Source organism: Dama dama, chromosome 11, assembly GCF_033118175.1.
Source record: "Dama dama isolate Ldn47 chromosome 11, ASM3311817v1, whole genome shotgun sequence".
NCBI lineage: Eukaryota > Metazoa > Chordata > Mammalia > Artiodactyla > Cervidae > Dama > Dama dama.
Window position 1 is genome coordinate 12447027 of NC_083691.1, and position 21145 is coordinate 12468171.

Here is a 21145-nt window from a genome sequence, read left to right on the forward strand (position 1 = left end):
GGCCAAGGGGGTGCCTTTCTCCTGACAGGGCACAGCTGCTGGGTGGACGATTTCTGCAAGCCCCTACCCTCCTCACACTGTGACCCTGGGGCCGGGAAAAGCCAGGGGCAGGCCAGCCCTTCTGGGCTCTCGACCTGGTTGGCCAGCAATGTGGATCCCAGAAATGTGCCCTCTGGCCTTGAGCAGCAAAGGGCTCCCACCTGTCCTCCGGAGTGCCTGTGCTGGCCTCTGCAGAGCGCCTGCCACAGCCCGGCCGCTTGCCAGGGACCAGGCCTGCATCAGGGCCGTGGAGAGATGGGGCAGGGCTCACTCACCGCATTCCCTTTTCCGGGGCCTGCAGCTCAGCCCGCTTCTTCCAGAGGCTGATGTGGGGGTTGTGGAGGGCAGGTCAAGCAAGCAGGGGCCATCGGGTGCGGGGGAGCACTGCTCTCTTCTTCCTCCTGCAGAGAAGTGGGTGAGGTGGTGAAGGACGGCCGGTCTGGGAGCCGCCTCCTGGGGGGCTGCAGTGTAGGAAGACCAGCAGTGGTCGGGAAGGACTCCCGGAGAGGCTGGGTGCTGACCACGTCTGCCCCTCGGCTGCTTGCCCTGCATGTTCACATCCGGGGCCTGCAGTGCCCTTCCATCTGGGCCTGTCGATGCTTTCGTCTTTCAGGCCTTCCCACTCCCTCACCTCCGGTGAGACTTCCCTAAAGCTGGTCACGTCTCACCTGTCACCACAGCACTGTGTTTCTCCAGGATGGACAGTGCTCATGAGGAAGGTGCCGGCAGAGCCCCCGGGGGACAAAGCCTGTGTCTTCTCCCCCCACCCCACCACCCCCCACGGGCCTGGCGCGCACGGCTGCTCAGTAAGTGAATGGACGAACGGGGAGGCGCTGCCCGCTGCTCACACACACATCCGTCAGCCCACAGTGGGGGCGGGGGGGGGGGGCGAAGTGGGCAAGAGCACGCAATGATAAAACTGGTTTTTACAAAGCGATGCTGTTTGTACCAAAATATTTAATGAATATGCTGTTAAAATAAAACCAACAAAAGAAACAGTAATACAATTTTACTGGTTTATATTTCAGTTCATAAAGTTGACACAGTGAAACTACCCTAGCACAACGTCCACACACCTAGTTTTAGATGGGCTTATAGCGGTTTCGGTAACTGAACAAGAACGACACAGAGAGCTGTGGGGGGCGGTTTGGGGGATCAGGGATTGCCGCTCATTACCTCCCTTATCACCGATGACCTCAGCAAGTGTTAATATAGCCAACAGGAAAAGACACAGAAAACAACCCAAGTGTCTTTATATACAAACCAGTGCCTCTTGTAACCAGCTACCTCCACACTGCGAGCAGAGAAGACGGCAGAATCATCCGCGAGACAGCCTGTCAGCGTTATCACTATATAAATTAAAAGTCTAAAGTTATTTTTTAAAAAAAGGTGTTCTATAGTTTTGAAGTGAGAACTTGCAGCCCTTCTGAAGAGCAAGGCTTGCCCTGGCCTCACCCCAGGGAGGGCCCAGGCAGGCAGGGACACAGGCCAGTCGGACGCGGGCCTCTTGGCATGTGTGTCTGCACAGCCTTACATTCACACACTCACTCTCTCTCTCTCTCACACACACACACAGAGCTCAGAGTCTTTCTCACTTGTACAACCTGTTGTGCAAAAACACTAGGAACCTTGAAGTGAAGGTGCTCTTCACAGCTCTCGCGACAGCAGGGTGGAGTGCAGAGCCCGACAAACCTTGAGTGGAGTAAGTGCCCAAATAACCACATAATTAACTTGTGCAGATCAGTCCTGGTCTGGGATTTAAACACTGTCAGTTGGGTGCATTGGGAAAAAGATATTTATACACACACACACACACACACACAGACAGACAGACACATTAAGCAAAATAAGATTTGTCCACGTTATGATTAATCCAGTCTCACAGCCGATCGAGTCACCCACCCCAGCACTGTGGAGTCATTTGGCAGCTAACAATAAAAACAACAGAAACTATGAGAGTTGCATAGAATTGATCAGAAACATGAATAATGCCAAACCAAAAACCTGTGCATTGTAGAGTTTAACAAAACTAGGTGGCTTCAACTACAACCATGAAACCCTCCTATTTAAACAAAGTGCTTCTCCATGTCTACCCGGAGGACCCTCTGCAGTGCTGGAGCAGACACTTGCGTTACTGATCCCCTGCCCTACGTCCCCCTGTATATATATATATATGTATATATATATATATATATTTGTATGTGTGTGTGTATTTAAAAAAAAAAAGTTTAGAAAAAAACCAACAGCCTGAAGATCCCCAAACTCTGATAACGTCACCTTGGACGCTGGGCTGGGAACGAGCTGACCTAATGGGAAGAGGCCGGAGGTCACACAGAGGAATGATGTTCAGAGAGTCCAGAGCGGCAGGCGAGTCAGCGGGCCTGTTAGTATCAGCAGTGAGGAGGGCCTCACGGGCTCTGGTCCACAGTGACCTCCCTCCCGACAGGCTTCTATGGATCTGACTTAGGGACATTCTGTCCTGGGACATGTCACAGAATCACACATCTGGCCAAAGAAGGCAACAAAAGGTGTCATGTTTTCTGAAGGGTCTGGAGGCAGCAGCTGCTCTCAGCAAGTCTCTTTCCCTTGAACCCCGGTTGCCGTCTTTATGGAGCTCAGTGTTCGGTTAAACCACGTCTTCTTGGCTGCCTGGACCTCGTTGAGGGCAAGGCCTAAATGGTGCTCCAAGTCCTGGAAGAGCAACAATGGACATGAGGATGCTGGTCTCCTGTGCAAATGACACTGCCTCCCCAGAGCTGAGCCAAGGCAACGAGTGTAGTCTGTCTCCTGAGACACCTATGGAATCCGCAACCCCCCCACCCCCAACCTCCCCAGTTCTCAAAACTGGCACAGAAAGATCTGGAGGGCCTAAAGCTTTGGGACCTTTCCTAGTTAAGACCTCATCTTTTTATTGAAACAGCCTCCCATCTGAGCATCTCACCCTCCATCTATCTACCCACTACACACCAGGAGTCAGGCCGAACGCTCTAGCTAAGAATGCATCATTAATTTCCAGCAAGCACCTTAGACGTCTAGACCTGCTAGCAAGACATGTGAGATGCTTCACTATCTGGGCAGGCCCACTGTGCTCCCTCTGTGCTGCTGGACATGCCATGCCCTCGGCTGGCTCAGTGTTCCTCCCCTTCACCAGCTGCAACCTCTGTTCACTCTCTGATCACAGACCTTGCTCTTGGTGAGGTCCTTCCTAATTATCCCGGACAGGCACCCAAGCCACATCTTAGCTCTGCAGCGCCAGCACCTGAAACAGGGCCTGGGCAAGCAGGTGTCCAGGTGGTGGATGCGATAGGAAGACCAGGTCTTCAGCTTCGGCCCTAAACTTGGTTTCCTCCATGCTCGGTGCTCAGTACCTACTCTGCGCTCAGCACAGTGCTGACGGAACTAGCCGTGGAGTGTAAAGATGACCAAAATAAGTCCCAGTTTCTTCAGGAAAGGAGGCTCAGATAAAGGAGGTAATAAGTCCTAAGGCACAAAGCTGGTTAAGTGACAGGAGCTGGGACATAAAAGCTGGTATTGCGAAGCCCTCAGACACTGTGCTGAGCCCCTTCTGTGCATTATCTTTTTTAGTCTTCAAAGCAAACGATCAGAGTGACCCTCATCACCTCCACTGGCAGATGAGGAACCTGAAGTATGAGGAGGTTACTAACCCAACGTCAAAGAGTTCGGTAGTGCAGCTGCAATTTCAAATCATGTGTTCTCTCCTCCACCAGAAGGATTCCAAGTTTGATGGATAATTCTCATTATGAGAAAGCCCAATTCTTAGGACAGGCTAAATACTAATTAAACGTCCACTAGTAAATAACAAGTAACGGGCTTCTTCCCAGGAGGATTATGGTCAAAGTTTAAAAGGGAAAAAACCCCCAAACCGTCAATATCATTTCTGGGGTTTCTAGCCCCAGAAAATCATACCCTCATGCAGGTCTGAGCCACCCCGCATCAGGGGCAAAGGGCTGGCTGGGAATCGGAGGCTGCGACTGTTACCTGGATCTTACACTCTGCTTCCACCAGCTGCAGCTTGGTCTGTGCCAGTTCCAGCTCCATCTCTCTCAGCTGGTTCTTGAGTGTCTCCTTCTCCTCATCTGTATCCTCATCCACATCTTCCTTAGTGTAGCCCGTGCCCTTTACGCGCCCTTCTTTGTTGAAAAACTCCCGGCAGCGTTCACAGTCATCTACTTTTTGCTGAAATTGAAGGTCAGACGTGAAGAGACAAAGACGACGTGAAGGTCTGAGCATCTCCTTTCTGGGGAGCCTGGCTGAGCACTACAGCTTCTGAAAAACTACGTTCTTTTTGTAAATTGTTAGATGACCTACTGGAAAAATCACCTGGCGTTACACAGCAAAAGCAACACAAATATTCTTATGTCTTGATCCAGTCATTTCAAGTCTAGGAACCTTAGCTAAAAAAATGAAAAAGGAGCGACTAGATAAAGATTTATGTACAAGGAATTTCACTGCAGAATTAGAGAGACAAAAAGGGGGTGGGGAGATAAACTGTCCAGCTCCTGGGAGAAATTACATAGGATGTGCTGTATTTATACAAGGAAGCATGCACACTTGAAAAAGTTTTTGAGGAATTTTTCATAATTTGGTAAAAATGTTATGGAGCTGGGTGAACTAGGACATGAAAATGTCTTTAAAGCATAGTTACAAATACATACCACATTTCATGAAAATAAGATAGCAATGACTGTAAGAAACATCATTTCATTTTCCTCTAAGAAAATATTCTGCCAGTGAAACCACAAAAGCCATTAGTTATAAAATGTGTCCCACCTTCATATGTATATTTGAAAAAGATGTGTTTATCTTAGACTGAAAGAAAATTTGTATGTTAGAGGAAATACAAACATTGAAAGAATGTTAATGGTGATGTAGTCTGTGGGTAGTAAGATTATAAGGCTTTCCGCCCCCCTCCTTTATTCGTATTTTCCAGTTTTCTTCAATGAACACTATTAGTTTTAAAATCAGAAAATGAATTTTGCTTAAAAAAATAGGTACTGCTGGTTAAACATTGCTTATGATAGAGGCCAAGTATCATCTTGTTCCAGGTAAAATGTTGTTTCTTGCAGACATGACCATGAACTCTCCCACATTTCTGTCCACCCAGTTGTAAATATGTAAGTAAAGTATCTTTCAGTAAATTAGTCATCTTGGTAAAAGTTGACAAGTAGTCTAATAATAAAGAAAGAAAACATCAAGGTACAAAAACTCTGAAACTGGCAACAATTAAAAACTCCAGTTCTCATTGTATCAGGGTCCATTATAGTAGGAGGCAGATGTCCCCACGCTATAGAAAAATGTGGGGAGTGGTCCCCACGGTACAGAAAAACATGGGGAGTGGCCTGGCCTCTGCAGCCCGCACCCTCAAGTGAAACCTGCTCCTTGCAGGACCCTTCCGCCTCAGCATGGCACTGCAGGAGTCACAGACAACACCTCAAGTCTCGGGGCTCTTGCATTTCGTCTTTTTACAAGTCAAGGTATCCAGAGGAGGAGGATGTACAAATTTATAAAGAAAAGGGACACTTGTACCTTGAGGTCTAAAGTCAGAACTCTCCTGGTCTGACCTGCGTCCCCCACCCAACGCAAAGAGGCAGAACACGAGCTGTCAGTTGCTGAGCCAGGTCCCGACAGCTGCCTTGTCAGGCACGCATCAGCTTCTCTCACTTTTGAAATCCAAGCAGAATATCCCCCTCTCAAAATGTTTTGTGCTGAATATAGCCATTAAATGAACTAGGGGGGATAAAATCTCTTTGCTAAATGAAGACTTACCCGAATTTTCTCAATCTCCACTTTATTAGCAGTCTGCTGCTTCTCCAATCTTTCACTCAACTGAGAACAAATCTAAGGAAACAAAGACAGTATTCAAATGACAGTCTCTTCAGCAGTGTCGTAATCTGCAGAGTCTGGGCTCGCGGTGAATTCTACAGTGGAGGCTGGACCATGAATAAGACAGTACTGAGTGGGAGGAGGGCAGATGACGGGCGGGCAGAGGGTCCTCTGGCCCTATCACCTTCGCATCCATCGGCCCAGGACCTGCGAGAAGCTGTCAGCGCCACACTCGATGGTCAACGTTACAGACACACCAGACTCTGGAGCCAGCAAGAGATCCCAGGGCAGAACGCACAAGGCCAACTCAGTTATGCTGTCAGAATGGACCAGCTGGGGACAGATGGTTCCACATCACAGGACCACACGTGAACAGCCGGAGTCTGAGGTGCTCCCAAGAACCAGGGTGGCCTCCAGGGATTACGTGCCTGCTTGTGTGAGGGACCTATGGCAGGGGCTCCACAAACATAATCTCTGGACTCCTCACAACAGTTCTCCGGGAGAGTCCCCCTATTTTACAGCTGGGAGTCAGCACGGAACTCGTCAGAAGCACAGGGACTCTGCAGGGCTAGAGGCCGAGTGGGGACACGTGGGGGTGAGCAGAGGAAACCCCTCACGCAGCAAGCACAGCACCCAGAGCACGTGGCCCACTTCTCGGGCAGACCCACCTGCTTGTAGTCGCCAATGATAGAGCTGTTTTTTTTAATCTCGGATTCAGCCTTGTCGAGCTCCCGCCGGCACATCTCTTTTAACTGCACACAGTAAGAAAAGCACAGGTGACTGACGGCTGAGGGGGACAGACGGGAGCTGGGTCACGCCGCGCGGGCCCCACAGTCCCAGAGGGGTGCTCCATCTGCTCCCCTCTCTCTCAGCAGTACGAACCCTACTCCTGATGCTGGGAGAGAAGCCAGAACATCCGACAACATCAAACCCTGCTTCAGGTGGGGCTCTGGCTGAAGTCCCTGCTGTCGGTGCAGCCCATACTGGGACCCTGAGCAGAGCAAACGTGGAGGAAAAGCTGACGGCGCTCCTTCAGCGCCTCGGGGGTTACGTGGGACCTGCCCGTCACCTCTCACCTCGGGCCGCCTGACTGAGATGAGAAGCGGGCGGACAGTGAAACAGAAGCAGCCTGCCCAGGGCGCAGCACCCGAAGCTCTTCAGGGGCTGTGCTGAGGACAAGCCTCCCAGAGCTGGCTCTGTGGGGAGGAAGCTGTGGACAGGGCAAGTAGGGCAGGAGCCACACACCATGAGACGTCTGCTTTCCTTCCGAAGAAATGCTAACCTTTCTGGTCACACTCAGGTGCTGACACACAGGAACGTCTGCCCCAGTGAAAGGGTGGGCTCTGCCTGTCTCCTCCTACATTTTAATTATTAAGAACCACTATGTTGCTTTATCCAGTAAATAAAAAAGGCCTTTGGAGAGAAACTCAAGCCAGTTGTCCACAGAGTTCTCCAAGGCCAATAGGAAGCCAGCAGTGAAATCCCAGCTCTCAAGCATCTGCAAGACATAGAGGAGTGTGGGAGAGGCGAAGCTCCCCGTACCTGAGCAGACTCTTCTTCCAGCCTTCTTTTCTCTTCCTCTGCGTCAATCAACTTCTGTTTGGTCATAAGCAGCTCCTTGTTCAGTGCATCTGCCTTTTCCTCAGCCTGAAACGTTTGAGAGATGCTGTTACAGAAGTGAGAACTGAAAAGTGTCTGAATTATGCAGCATAGGCCAACTTTAGGATGATGAGGAAACTGATCCAGAGAGGGGCTGTGATACGCTCAAGGTCACACCGAGAGGACACTTGTGTGTAAGTGCCAGGCCGTCTCCCGCCCAACATTGCGCAGGGTAGTGGCTAGGAGCTGGCCTTTTGCATCAGACAGTCTGGCCTTGACTCCCATCACTCCGTGACTGTGTGCCACTAGGAGGAGTCACAGAGAACCTGCCGGAGCTTCAGAATCTTCATCTGAGGAAAGGCGTGGAAAGGATTCCGCACGGTTCTGCTAACATGTAGCAGACACTCAATAAAAGACAGTCACCATTATTATGAAGACTCAAAATTCTGGTTTTCTTCTCTGAACTCTCAGTATTGTCTCTGCTTCATCAAACACGTTCTGCATTTTGCTATCGTTCTCATCTGACAAAGGCAGGCACCTCCTTCCTGGCACTCTCCTTTTCTTATCTGAAATGGCCATCTTCCACCCTAGTTTTTTCTATGGGTCCAAGTGAAAATGATACACCTGTACCTGCCCCACAGAGTCCATTACCCTTGAGTGTCCAATGGTAACTGAAGAATGAGAGACTGCAGCATGTGAGAAGGCAGGCAAAGAAATGAGGCAGAAGCTAGATATAGCGCGTCTTTGCAAGCTCCTCACATGCAGCTTCCTTTGACAATGGATGGTGGTTCCCTGAATTTCAACAGTTATGCCTGAGGTCACAGAGTTAAGTGTGTAAGAGTCTCTGCTTCTGCTACCACATCACTTCCTCAGACACATATTCTTTGGGAGGCATAGGTCCCAGGGGGCTGTGGGCTGAGGCCTTAAGTGGAGAATCGAGAATGGCACACCATGCAACTCAAAAAGCCATTCAGTTCAGTTGCCTAGTTGTGTCTGACTCTTTGTGACTCCATGGACTGCAGCACACCAGGCTTCCTGTCCATCACCAACTCCTGGAGCTCACTCAAGTCCATCAAGTTGGTGACGCCATCCAACCATCTCATCGTCTGTTGTCCCCTTCTCCTCCTGCTTTCAATCTTTCCCAGCATCAGGGTCTTTACCAATGAGTCAGCTCTTCGCATCAGGTGGCCAAAGTACTGGAGTTTCAGCTTCAGCATCAGTCCTTCCAATGGATATTCAGGACTGATTTCCTTTAGGATTGACTGGCTTGACCTCCTTGCAGTCCAAGGGACTCTCAAGAGTCTTCTAACACCACAGCTCAAAAGCATCAATTCTTTGGCACTCAGCTTTCTTTATAGTCCAACTCTCATATCCATACATGACTACTGGAAAAACCATAGCTTTGACTAGACGGACCTTTGTTGGCAAAGTAATGTCTCTGCTTTTTAATATGCTGTCTAGGTTGGTCATAGTTTTTCTTCCATGAGTAAGCATCTTTTAATTTCATGGCTGCAGTCACCATCATTTTGGAGCCCAAGAAAATAAAAGTCTGTCACTGTTTCCCTTGTTTCCCCATCAATTTACCATGAAGTGATGGGACTGGATGCCATGATCTTTTGTTTTTTGAATGTTGAGTTTTAAGCCAGCTTTCTCACTGTCCTCTTTCACTTTCATCAAGAGGCTCTTCAGTTCCTCTTCACTTTCTACCATATGGGTGGTATCATCTGCATATCTGAGGTTATTGATATTTCTCCTGGCAATCTTGATTCCAACTTGTGCTTCATCCAGCTTGCCATTTTGCATGATGTACTCTGCATATAAGTTAAATAAGCAAGGTGACAATATACAGCCTTGACGTACTCCTTTCCCTCTTTGGAACTGGTCTGTTGTTTCATGTTCAGTTCCAACTGTTGCTTCTTGACCTGCATACAGATTTCTCAGGAGGCAACAAGGTGGTCTGGTATTCCCATCTCTTGATGAATTTTCCAGTTTGTTGTGACCCACACAGTCAAGGACTTTGATGTAGTCAATAAAGCAGAAATAGATGTTTTTCTGGAACTCTCTTGCTTTTTTGATGATCCAGCAGATGTTGGCAATTTGATCTCTGGTTCCTCTGCCTTTTACAAGTCTAGCTTGAACATTTGAAGGTTCTTGGTTCACGTACTGTTGGAGCCTCACTTGGAGAATTTTGAGCATTACTTTGCCACCATGTGAGGTGAGTGCAATTGTGCGGTAGCTTGAGCACTCTTTGGCATTGCCTTTCTTAGGGATTGGAATGAAAACTGACCTTTTCCAGTCCTGTGGCCACTGCTGAGTTTTCCCAATTTGCTGGCATATTGAGTACAGCACTTTCACAGCATCATCTTTAAGGATTTGAAATAGTTCAACTGGAATTCCATCACCTCCAGTAGTTTTGCTCATAGTGATGCTACCTAAAGCCCACTTGACTTCGCATTCCAGAATGTCTGGCTCTAGGTGAGTGATCACACCATCGTGATTATCTGGGTCATGAAGATCTCTTTTGTATAGTTCTTCTGTGTATTCTTGCCACCTCTTCTTAATATCTTCTGCTTCTCTTAGGTCCATACCATTTCTGTCCTTTTTTGTGCCCATCTTTGCATGAAATGTTCCCTTGGTATCTCTAATTTTCTTGAAGTGATCTCTAGTCTTTACCATTCTATTGTCTTCCTCTATTTCTAAGCCATTCGTTACTGGCAAATTGCACATACCTGTGATTAAATGGGGTCCTGGATTAAGCCTGTCCTTGCTAGGGAGTGGCTTATCTTCTCCTCCAGCTCAAACCCAAGCAGCAACCGAGAGGGAAATGAGACTCAAACAACAGAGGAAATAATATGGAGAATGAAGTCCTATTAAAGATTTTGTTTTAATTGAATCAACAGAACATCCCGTCACCTCTCCCTCTCCCTCTTGGACCTGGGTAAAGCCTCTGAGCAGTAACCTGTAGCACATATATACATTCTCTCAGTTACTCATCATCACTCCTATGGGAGGTTAAGACTGATTCTAACAAGTACGGGACAGCTGGCTCATGAAGGGGGTCTTCTAACCCAAGAGTCTTCCTTCCCCACCCTGACTCCCAAATTTAGAAAACGTTAGAAGGGCAAGTGATTCCCCCAAGCTTGCACAGCGGTGGGGCAGAGCTGGAGTCCGTGTTTCAGGAGCTGACGTGCTGCGCTGTGCCCCTTCAAGGGGAAGGTGCACACAGGCCACTGGGGGGGCTGACGGCAGTCCTCCGAGGGCGCCACACTCGCCGCACCGTCACTGCTTACATAAGCGCGTGAGGAGAGAACATGTGGGATAAACACAAATACGCCACTTCTGGTCATGGACGACTAACCAGGACCAGACTCACCCTCCCCCTGTAAACAAAACACTGGACAAAATATATAAAGCTACCGTCTACTGACCCTGAAAACCAATGCAGAACTGTGGCTCCTGGGAGAAAGGAAACAAGCAAGGTTCTACTGCTACTCTGGGTTTCTGCCTCAGGGCATATTCTGGACCAAGCAGCAGGGTGAGGGGTTCCACACAGAGCATGCCTCAAAAACAAAGGGTTACAGAGACAGAGCCAGGGGCTCAGAGAGGCTGTGGCAACTGAAAGTTGTGGGCGAGAGCTCTGGAGGTGAGAGAGCTCCAGAACCACTGAGAGGGCGGCAGAAGAGAGAACATGAAATCATGAGAATACCCAATTAAACCAAAGAAGGCAGAAAAGGGGGAAAAAAGAAAGAAAAAGCAAATACAACAAACGGAGAACAAACAGCAGGGTGGTAGACTTAAATCTACCACATAAATACTTACATTAAATGTAACTGGTCTAAACATTCCAATTAAAAGGAGATTGTCAGACTGAATTTGAAAAAGCAAGATCCAACTATATGCTGGTGACAAAATCCCATTTTATTTTATTTTAACATTTGAATAGAAAATTTATTATTTTCATTTTCCAAGTGTTTTCTTTTTCTATCGGGGAAAATAAAAGAAATCTTAAGGACAGTTGTCACTTGCTGCCAAATTGAGGGTAGTCTTTCTCCGGTGGTTTAGTCGCTAAGTCATGTCTGACTCTTGCAACCCCATGGACTGTAGCCTGCCAGGCTCCTCTGTCCATGGGATTCTCCAGGCAAGAATACGGGAATGGGTTGCCATTTCCTTCTCCAGGAAAATCCCATTTTAAATATAAAGACATAGATATTAAAAAAAAAAAAAAAAAAAAGAATGGAAAAGGATGTACCATGCAATACTATGAAGACTAGAATGGCTATATTAATATCAGACAAAGTAGATTTCAGAACAAATCAATGACAAAGAGGGACATTACAAAACACCAAGAGTCCCTCCTTGAAACTTGAAATGTAGTCATAAAGTCAAATTACAAGAAACAAAAACTGACATAACTGAAAGGAGAAATAGATTAGGGCACAGAGTTACACATTTCCTCACTGTTCTCTCAGTAAGTGACAGAATAAAGAGAAAAGCGGCAAGTCTACGGAAGATTTACCAACAGTGAATCAACTTGATCAAAGTGATGTTTATACAACACTCCACCTACAACAACAGGATATACGTACTTTCCAAGAACATGTGGTACATTCACCCAAACGGATCATGGAAAGTCCTAAAATAAGCATAAATATGCTTTTCTTGTCGTTGTTCACTCATTAAGTCCTGTCTGACTTTTTGTGACCTTAAGGACTGCAGCATGCCAGGCTCCTATGTACTCTGCTATCTCCCAGAGTCAGCTCAAATTCATGTTCATTGAGTTGGTAATGCTATCCGACCATCTTATCCTCTGTCACCCCTTCTCGTGCCCTAAATCTTTCCCAGCATCGGGGTCTTTTCCAATGAGTCGGTTCTTTACATCAGGTGGCCAAAGTAATAGAGCTTCAGCAACAGTCCTTCTAATGAATATTCAGAGTTGATTTCCTTTAGGATTGTCTGGTTTGATCTCCTTGCTGTCAAGGAACTCTCAAGAGTCTTTTCTCTGGCACCACAATTTGAAAGCAAGAATTCTTCAGCACTCAACCTTCTTTATGGTCCAACTCTTACATTCGCACATGACTACTGGAAAAACCACAGCTGTGACTATAAGGACCTTTGTTGGCAAAGTGATGTCTCTGCTTTTTAATACACTGTCTAGATTTGTCATGGCTTTTCCCCCAAGGATACGGGTACCCTTGTCATGGCTTTTCCCCCAAGGATACGGGTACCCACTCCAGTATCCTTGCCCAGAGGAGCCTGGTGGGCTACAGTCCATGGGACTGCAAAGAGTTGGACATGACTGAATGGCTAACACTTTCACTTCCTTCCAAGGAGCAAGCATTTTCTAATTTCTTGGCTGTAGTCACCGTCTGCAGGGATTTTGGAGCCCAAGAAAATAAAATGTGCCACTGCTTCCACTTTTTCCCCTTTTATTTGCTATGAAGTGATGGAACCGGATGCCATGATCTTAGTTTTTTGACTGTTGAGTTTCAAGCCAGCTTTTCCACTGTCCTTTTTCACCCTCAAGAAGCTCTTTAGTTCCTCTTCACTTTCTGCCATTAGAGTGGTACCATCTACATATCTGAGGTTGTTGATATTTCTCCTGGCAATTTTGATTCCAGCTTGTGATTCCTCCAGCCTGGCATTTCACCTGATGTACTCTGCATATAATTTAAATAAACAGGGAGACAATATACAGCCTTGTTGTATTCCTTTTGAACCAGTCAGTTGTTTCATGTCCAGTTCTAGCTGTTACTTCTCGACCTGCATATAGGTTTGTCATGAGACAGGTAAGGTGGTCTGGTACTCACTCCCATTTCTAAGAATTTCCCAGTTTGTTGTGACCCACAGACCCGCAGACCCTGGTATAGCAGAGTCAAAGGCTTTAGCATAGTCAGTGAAGTAAAAGTAGCTGTTTTTTTCTGGAATTCCCTTGCTTTCTCCATGATCCAACAAATGTTAGCAATTTGATCTCTGGTTCCTCTGCCTTTTCTAAACCCAATCTGTACATCTAGAAGTTCTTGGTTCATGTATTGCTGAGCCTAGCTTGAAGGATTTTGAGCATAACCTTGCTAGCATGTGAAATGAGCACAATTATACAGTAGTTTGAACATTCGTTGGCAAAAGTATGCTTTAAAAGTATTAAAATCAGGAAAAGTATGTACCCTGATGACAAATGAATTAAATCAGAAATCAACAAACAGAAAAACTTCTGGGATAAATCCCTAATAGTTAAGAAATTAAACAACACACTATTAATTAACTCAGAGATCAAAGAAATCACAAGAATTGAATGAAAAGAAAAACACATCAGAATGTGAGATATAGCTGAAATAGTGCCTCAGGGAGACTTCTAACTTTGTACACTTATTTTTAAAAAGACTAAAGGTCCAAATCAATGACTAAGTTTCCTCTTTAAGAAGCTAGAAAAAGAGCAGGTTAAACCCAAAGAAAAGGAGAAGGAGATAATAAAAAGCAGAAATCAATAAGGCAAAAAGAAAAAAAGTCAACAAAACCAAAAGCTGGGTTTTAAAGAGATCAACACAATTGATATACTTCTAGTTAGATAAGGAAAAAAGACAAAAGACACAAATTACCCATATCAGGAATAAAAGAGAGAAGGCTTCAACAGATCCTATAAACATCAAAAGAATGAGGGAATATCAATGATTTTTTATGCCAATACATTTGACAACTAAGATGAAATGGATAAATCACTTGAAAGGCACAAATTACAAGGATCTAGACCTGAAGATTTAGAAAATCTGAATAGCTCTGTGTCTGAAAACATACTGAAATTATAATTAAATAATTTCCGGTTAAGAAAACTCCAGGCTCATGTGCCCTCACTAGGATATTAAAGATTCAATGAACAATCCCACATAAAATCCTTAAAAAAATAGAAGGGAACACTTCCCAGTTCACTTTAGAAGGCCAGCATTTCCCTGATATCAAACCCATATTTAAACATTAATGAAACTCTATAGACAAATATTCCTCTGGAACACAAAAATCTTTAATACAAATAAAAATCTTAAAAAAAAGAAAACCCCAAGTTTCATAGGAATGCAGAGTTTACATACAGTGAAAAACAGCAAATAATCACCTCAACGGATGCAGGAAGAGAATTTAACCAAATTCAACGCCCACTCATGATAACAACTTTCAGCAAATAGGAAGAAAGGAGAACTTCCTCAGCTTGATCTGCAGAAAACCTGGAGCTACATCTGGAACAAGGCCCACGCTCACATCCAACACTGTTCCAAGGCCCTAGTCAGTGCGGGAAGGCAAGGGGAAAAAGGAAGTAAAACTGTCTTTATTCAGAGGTGATGTGATTATGTATGTGGAAAATCTAAGAGAAGCAAGAATGCTACTAGAATAAGTGAATTTAGCAAGGTCATAGGATACAAAGTCAAGTAATCAACTGTATTTGTAGAGACTAGCAATAGGAAAATTCAATGAAGAAAACGATGCCCGTAATAACAGATCAAACTATGTGCACATCTTGTAAACAGAAACTAAAAAAGATCTAAATTAATGAAATCTGTACCATAATCATGGACTGGAAGGTTCAAGGATTGTTTAGATGTTAGTACTCCCCAAGCTGATTTATAGATTCAACACAACCCCATTCAAAATCCCAGAAGGCTTTTATTTTTATAAGTTGAGAAACTGATTCTATTATGTATATATAAAGGCAACTTACTTACAACAGCCAAACTATTTAAAAAAAAAAACCAAAACACAAAGTTGGAGGATTCACATGACCTGATCTGAAGATTGGTAACGGTGCAGTAATTAAAACAGTGTGGTACTGGCATAAGGACAGACATATGCATCAGTGGGACAATACAAAATCAAGGAGACCCATACATACAGGGTCAATCATTTTTTGATAGAGGCCAAAGTAATTCAATGGGGAAAGCTTAGCAACTTGCTCAAGGTCAGAGAACTAGAATGCAGGGGAGCCAGAATTCAAATCCCAGCAGGTTTGCTACTGAGTCTGTTTCCATCGCTCTCACATTATGTGGTCTCAGTGCAGAGAGCAGCATGCAGGAGAGGACGCAGACGGGGCCTTACACAGGTTCCCTCTCGGTCTCGAGCACCAATGTCAGGGCCCATTTCATAGAGGAGAACGCTTGGATGGGGTCACCTAGAGACTCCGTGGCTGACTGGGGATTTCTCCACAGCTGCTGTATGATGGACAAGTCACAGAAGTAACAGGTGAGGAATAACAAAAATGACATAAAATTAACTGGAAATACAATGAGGGTTCTGGAAATCCTATAAAGCTACAAACCAGAGCTTTTCTCTGGGATGCAGAAAGGGAAGTATGAAAAGGCATGAAGTTGTTCTTTCAAACATCTAACACCCTGAAGTCAAATAATGGTGAAAAGACCTCACATTCTTCACTTCAGAACCTAGCTTATTTTCAGTGATGATCCAACAGAAATGAGAGAAAACTAACTCGGAAAGAGACTCAATGTTTAGTGCAAAAACATCTATCTTCTCAGCACTGGTGATTGTTCGACATGGGACCCCAGTTTGCTACTTCTGAGCCAGAGAGGCAGCAGGGGTCCTGCTCCTCTGAGCCAAGAGTGTCAGGCCAGCTGGGTTTCAATCTAAGGGCTCTGCCACTCAATAACACTGGGACTCTGTAAGACATTAAGCCTCTTCTGGCCTCCTCAGTGAAACTGTATCCCTTGCACAAGGGTTGCCTGGAGGGTGTAACATTAAGGACAAAGCACTGTGCAGCACCTAGAACTCCTTAAGGGTTTAGGAAATGTTCTGAAAGATGTCAGTATATTTTTGGTGTAGTTATGACATCAAACAACAGCTTCTTGTTTCATATTTACTTTGGAGGCAGTGTGGCATCACAGATAAAGCCTGGGCATCCCAATCAGATGCACTTGGGTTATATTCCTTGCTCTGCTTCTTCCTGGGTGCCTTCCTCTCTCTGAGTCTCAAGTTTCATGACTCTTTAAAAAAAAAAAAATCCTCAGGGACTTCCCTAGTGATCCAGTGGTTAAGAATCCACCTGCCAATGCAGGGGACAAGGGTTCAATCCCTGGTCTGGGAAGGTCCCACATGCCCTGGGGCAACTAAGCCCACATGCCACAACTATTGAAGCCTATGTGCTCTAGAGCCCATGTTCCACAAAAGAAGCCTGCACGCCACAACTAGAGAAAGCCTATACACTGCAATGAAGACCCAGCACAGCCAAAAAAATATAAATCCTGATCCATAAATGGGGCTCATGTTACAAGGCTGAGGAAAGGATAAGAGATATCAGTTTAGCAAAGTGCTTATCATAGGGCCTGTCACACAGAGCATCACAGAATAAATGGGAATTCATCTTTTTTTTTTTTTTTAAACTATTTCTCACTTCTGAGTCAGGAATGTAACCCAGTTCTTTGACTACTAAGTCAGGTGAAAACAACTTAAATAAAGGGTTCACCTCTTTAGAGGCAGGCTTCAAGAACCTAAGAAGTCTGAGGTACTCTAAACTAGTGGAACATCATCAATGTTACTTCTGGGCCCATCAGAATGGCAAATGCAACAGCGCAAACTAAAAATCTACCTGAAATTTTACCTTAAGTTGACTCTTAATTTCACTGTAGAACACAAAGCTCTGGTACAGGACCCATTTCCTTTTCTTTTTCACCTCCTTCCTGCATGACCTACAGTGGCTATAAGAGCCATCACAAGTGTACACTGTGACTTCTGCTTCAGCAGCTCAATGGACACCCACCTCCCCCAGCTCCCTTGGCAGAAAATGCCCAAATAGTGAGGGAATGACTCACAAAAAACAGAAGCTGGGAACCCGCACCATAGGACGGGATGCCAACCTCAGGAGCATACTGGGGCAAACCAAAAAGCAGCAAGATCGCCAGGTTCTGGTTACTGGGAGCTAATGACCTTGCAACACCCTCCCTGGATAAACTAGAAAAAGGAGTGTAACCAGTTACCTGCAGCTATTTATAGCTGACTACCAGACAAGCAGAGGGAACAACACTGTGTAATTCCCACTGTACCCTGGGAAACAGTCATTCCTCCACCTCCTCCACTACTAGAAAGGAGAGCAGCTGATGTTAGATTCAGATCCATTCAAAATTTCACTCCATATTCTATTTCCAAAGAGAAGTAATATGAACCAGTAGATACCACCATCTCTTTCTCTTCATCTGATGGGTGAACCACTTAGAGAATCTAATGAAAGCATAGACTGCTGAAGAAATGCAGTAGCACACAGGATTTTCATACATGTTTGGTGGCTGTCAAGACCTTGTGAAGTTCATATATCCTATGGGTTCAACATATTATGTAAGTTCCTTGTAAACCCTCAACAGCCCAAGCCTGTCTCTAGAAAAATCAATGAGCAGAAAAGTGACAGGAAAATCTAAGTTAGGTGCTGCCAAACTTTGTCCAAGTGCCAAATCCAGCCTGCCACCTATTCTCCTAAATAAAGTTTTACTGGAACACCGCCATGCTCATCTGTTTGTTTACTGTCTGTGGCTCCCTTCCGTGACAATGGCAGAGTTACGTAATTGCAACAGAGACCATATGGCCCACCAAGTCACGTCTGTCTTTTTACAGAAAAAGTCTGCCAACGTCTGACCTCAACCACGAACGAGAGACTGCACTATGGGAAGCCTAGTATAGAAAGTGGACGACACCCTGCCAGGAATGCCATCAGCTCAAAGTTTTTAAGATCAGGAGAAGCAAAGAAAAACAGAACATCTGCCAGCAGAGATTCCTGATGAAGTCACAAGCTGTGGAGGCACTGGGCTTTATTACAGTTGGCAATGATTAGGCAAAAGGCACATGGTATGCAGGATGACAAACTCTGTTTTGTCTTAAGGGTAAGTTAAGGAAATTACAGTGATTAAATGCTACTGACGACTGTAATAACATAAGAATCAGCCGAAGAGGTCTTTCAATCAATGTCTGGAGAGGTGTTCAGGGACTGCATGTATAATGAGAGAAGAGTGTAGAAAGGAGGACTTAATGAGATCATCGATGACCCCTGAAGAAAAGGAAGGAACAAGAGTAGGCACCTCATAGGAGGGAAACACTAACTAGGACAAACACAAAAACGTCAGGATTTCATCTGATTAAGGGAGAAGTGTCTCAACACAAGCATCTTTTCAGACAAGGGAGACTTACGTTATCCAGGTCTTTTCGCAGTGCGATCTTGCTGGTCACCAGCTCATGGGCTAAGTCGTCATTTTCCTGTTCCAACCTCATGTTAGCTTCTTGTAGGCGCCTATTCTCTCGCTGATGGGTAGAGAGAAACCAGTTGCAGACATAAAGATCAGATGGAAATGACAACTTCTCAGGTTAACCCTCAAAACTAATTGCTGAGACCTACAGGAATCAGGGGAGATGTGGCCAGTCCCAATGTGCCGCCAATCAACAGTTCCTTCCTTTCTGTCTCCATTGATTCGATTAACCGTCAAGCAGTTACTTGTTACTAACTGTGACAAAAGCCCAGGGAACTGTAACAAACTAGACAACTAGCATGAAGCGAAACAAGTCTTGCTTTCTCATTTGCAAACTCAAACTGAAACCTAGAAATAGTGAAACTAAATTTTAAAAAGAACTCACTAAAGCTAATTATAGGCACAATTATCTGAAGTGAAAGGCTGAAGGCACTTCACATCACTTAGGCCATAAACAAACCTCAAATCGCTCAATGGGGTCTTCTTGTTGGGCCTGCTGTTCCCTCATGGTGTGATACTCTTTTTCATATTTTTTCAACTTCTTCTGACTAATCTGTAGGATAAAGCACAGCACAAATTAAAAAGCATCAGGAAGAGGTGGGTGCTTCAGGGCTTGCACTGAACACCAAGATCTCTACTGACCTGGGCATCCCAAGTTAACAACGAAAGTGGTACTTCCTGCATATAAGCCCAGAACCTAAAATTCGTACTCAAATTTAGGGGTTTGTGGGGGGATAATTGGTTCCTGAAGATTTTCCCAAGGGTGTCAGAATGAACATCCAACAGATGACCCCTCCTGAGTTTTAGGTCTGATCATTTGTCCTCTCCCTCCTCCTCCACCGTTTTCTTCAGCACATAAGCAATGCTACGGGTCTTTCATTCTGTGACCTCACGACCTCTCCACAAGGTGTGGTGGTAATAGCCTCAATTTATAGGCAACTTCACTGAGAAGTAAGAAGTTCTGTAACTTGACCACAACCACTCAGTTAGGGACTGGCAGATCCAGGATTTGCGCCAGGCTGTTAGACACCATCCGAAGTTCAAGCTGTAGCCACTTCACTAATCTACCTTCTATCACTTTCCTTTTCACTAGCACCTTCCATGCTGCCTTCAAACAGGCATACTTCTCTTTGCTCTTAAACACATAGTTCTGCTGAGCATTCTACTTAGATGCTCTTCCATCTCATTAAACTACTGTCCTTTTTCTCTCAAGCTTTTTCTTACCAACCACTGCAAACTGCTACACTGCTGACTCACACAACCTAACTTTTAGCCCCCAGTTTCAGGTTAATTAGGCCTCCCTGGTGGTTCAGATGGCAAAGAATGCACCTGCAATGCAGGAGACCAGGGTTCAATCCTTGGGTTGGAAAGATCCCCCGGAGAAGGAAACGGCCCCCCATTCTAGGAGTCTTGCCTGGAGAATTTCACGGACAGAGGAGCCTGGCGGGCTGCAGTCCATGGAGTTGCAAAAGCTCTGAACATGGCTGAGCAACTAGCACTTTCCAGGCTGATGAGGCGTCTCAGGGCTAGTCTAGTCCAACTTCCTTATTTTACAGATGAAAAAACTGAGGCGCAGAAAGGGGACAGGACAGGCCCAAGCTTGCAGCAGGCTCAGGTCAGCATCTCCTAGTCCCCGCTCATTCTTCCCTTTCTGTCTCACTCAAGGTGCCTGGTGTTCCTTTACACTGGTTCTGAGGACACCTGCCCCAGTCGGCTGTTTACAGGTATGCCCCAGTGAAATTACTCTTGGAGTTTGGCTGCTGCCCAAAGGGAGGCAGCCAGGAACCTACCAGCACTATATAAAGATGCCCACTAAACACCACTGGGGTGAGGCTGCAAGCTGGAAAGTGGCATCCCCTAGATCTTCTGTGGTTTAAGGCTAATGCTGGGGCAAATGTTAATTATGCACGTAACTGATTCACAAAGAAAGCACCTAAATAAAACATCTGTGTGACCAGTAAATTCATAAACAATCTGAACAAATCAATAGTAGAGGAACAGAAAACTGAGGCTTGTGGGCGGCCAACACTTCTTCCCACTACTCTCTGCTGTCAGTCTGTGTGAATGACAAGGGCAGGCAGAGATACAAGGCTCCTCAAGTGCTTTGTAAAACATAAAACTGATGCCAAACCCTACAAAACATTCTCACGGGTCTTCAGGATCCTTCGACTTTTCATTCTCATGCTGTGGTAACAAAGAATGAACATTTTCCCCATAACCATACATTTGGCTAGTTACAAAATAATGTCCTCTACATCTCATTATCCCTTATTATATAAATGTCTCATTGTTAGAGTAAAAGGGTGGGTTCCCCCTCAGCATTATAACAGAAGCTGGTGTGTAATGAGTGCCAGACCCTGTACATGTGTTATCTCACCTGGTTCTTACGTTTTTGTGACAGGACATGGGCATTTCTCTGTGTGTTTACTAGGTTTTCCACATTT

General features: G+C 45.4%; 1 protein-coding gene across 10 annotated transcripts in view; it reads right to left on the minus strand.

Annotated features, from left to right (window-relative positions):
* Positions 1-976: 976 nt before the first annotated feature.
* RABGAP1 (RAB GTPase activating protein 1) overlaps positions 977-21145 on the minus strand; it is a 160561-nt gene continuing 140392 nt past the window's right edge. For 9 of the 10 annotated variants that reach the window (XM_061154702.1, XM_061154704.1, XM_061154705.1 and 6 more), the window contains 7 exons: positions 19162-19254; positions 18646-18756; positions 7426-7530; positions 6552-6635; positions 5827-5898; positions 4039-4236; positions 977-2730 (listed from right to left, as the gene is read on the minus strand). In XM_061154702.1, the coding sequence (XP_061010685.1) occupies positions 2608-2730; positions 4039-4236; positions 5827-5898; positions 6552-6635; positions 7426-7530; positions 18646-18756; positions 19162-19254 (786 nt within the window). In that variant the 3' untranslated portion in view covers positions 977-2607. Of the gene's footprint in view, positions 2731-4038; positions 4237-5826; positions 5899-6551; positions 6636-6765; positions 6875-7425; positions 7531-18645; positions 18757-19161; positions 19255-21145 lie in introns of those variants that run through there. The other variant, XR_009694646.1, reaches the window with a different exon arrangement.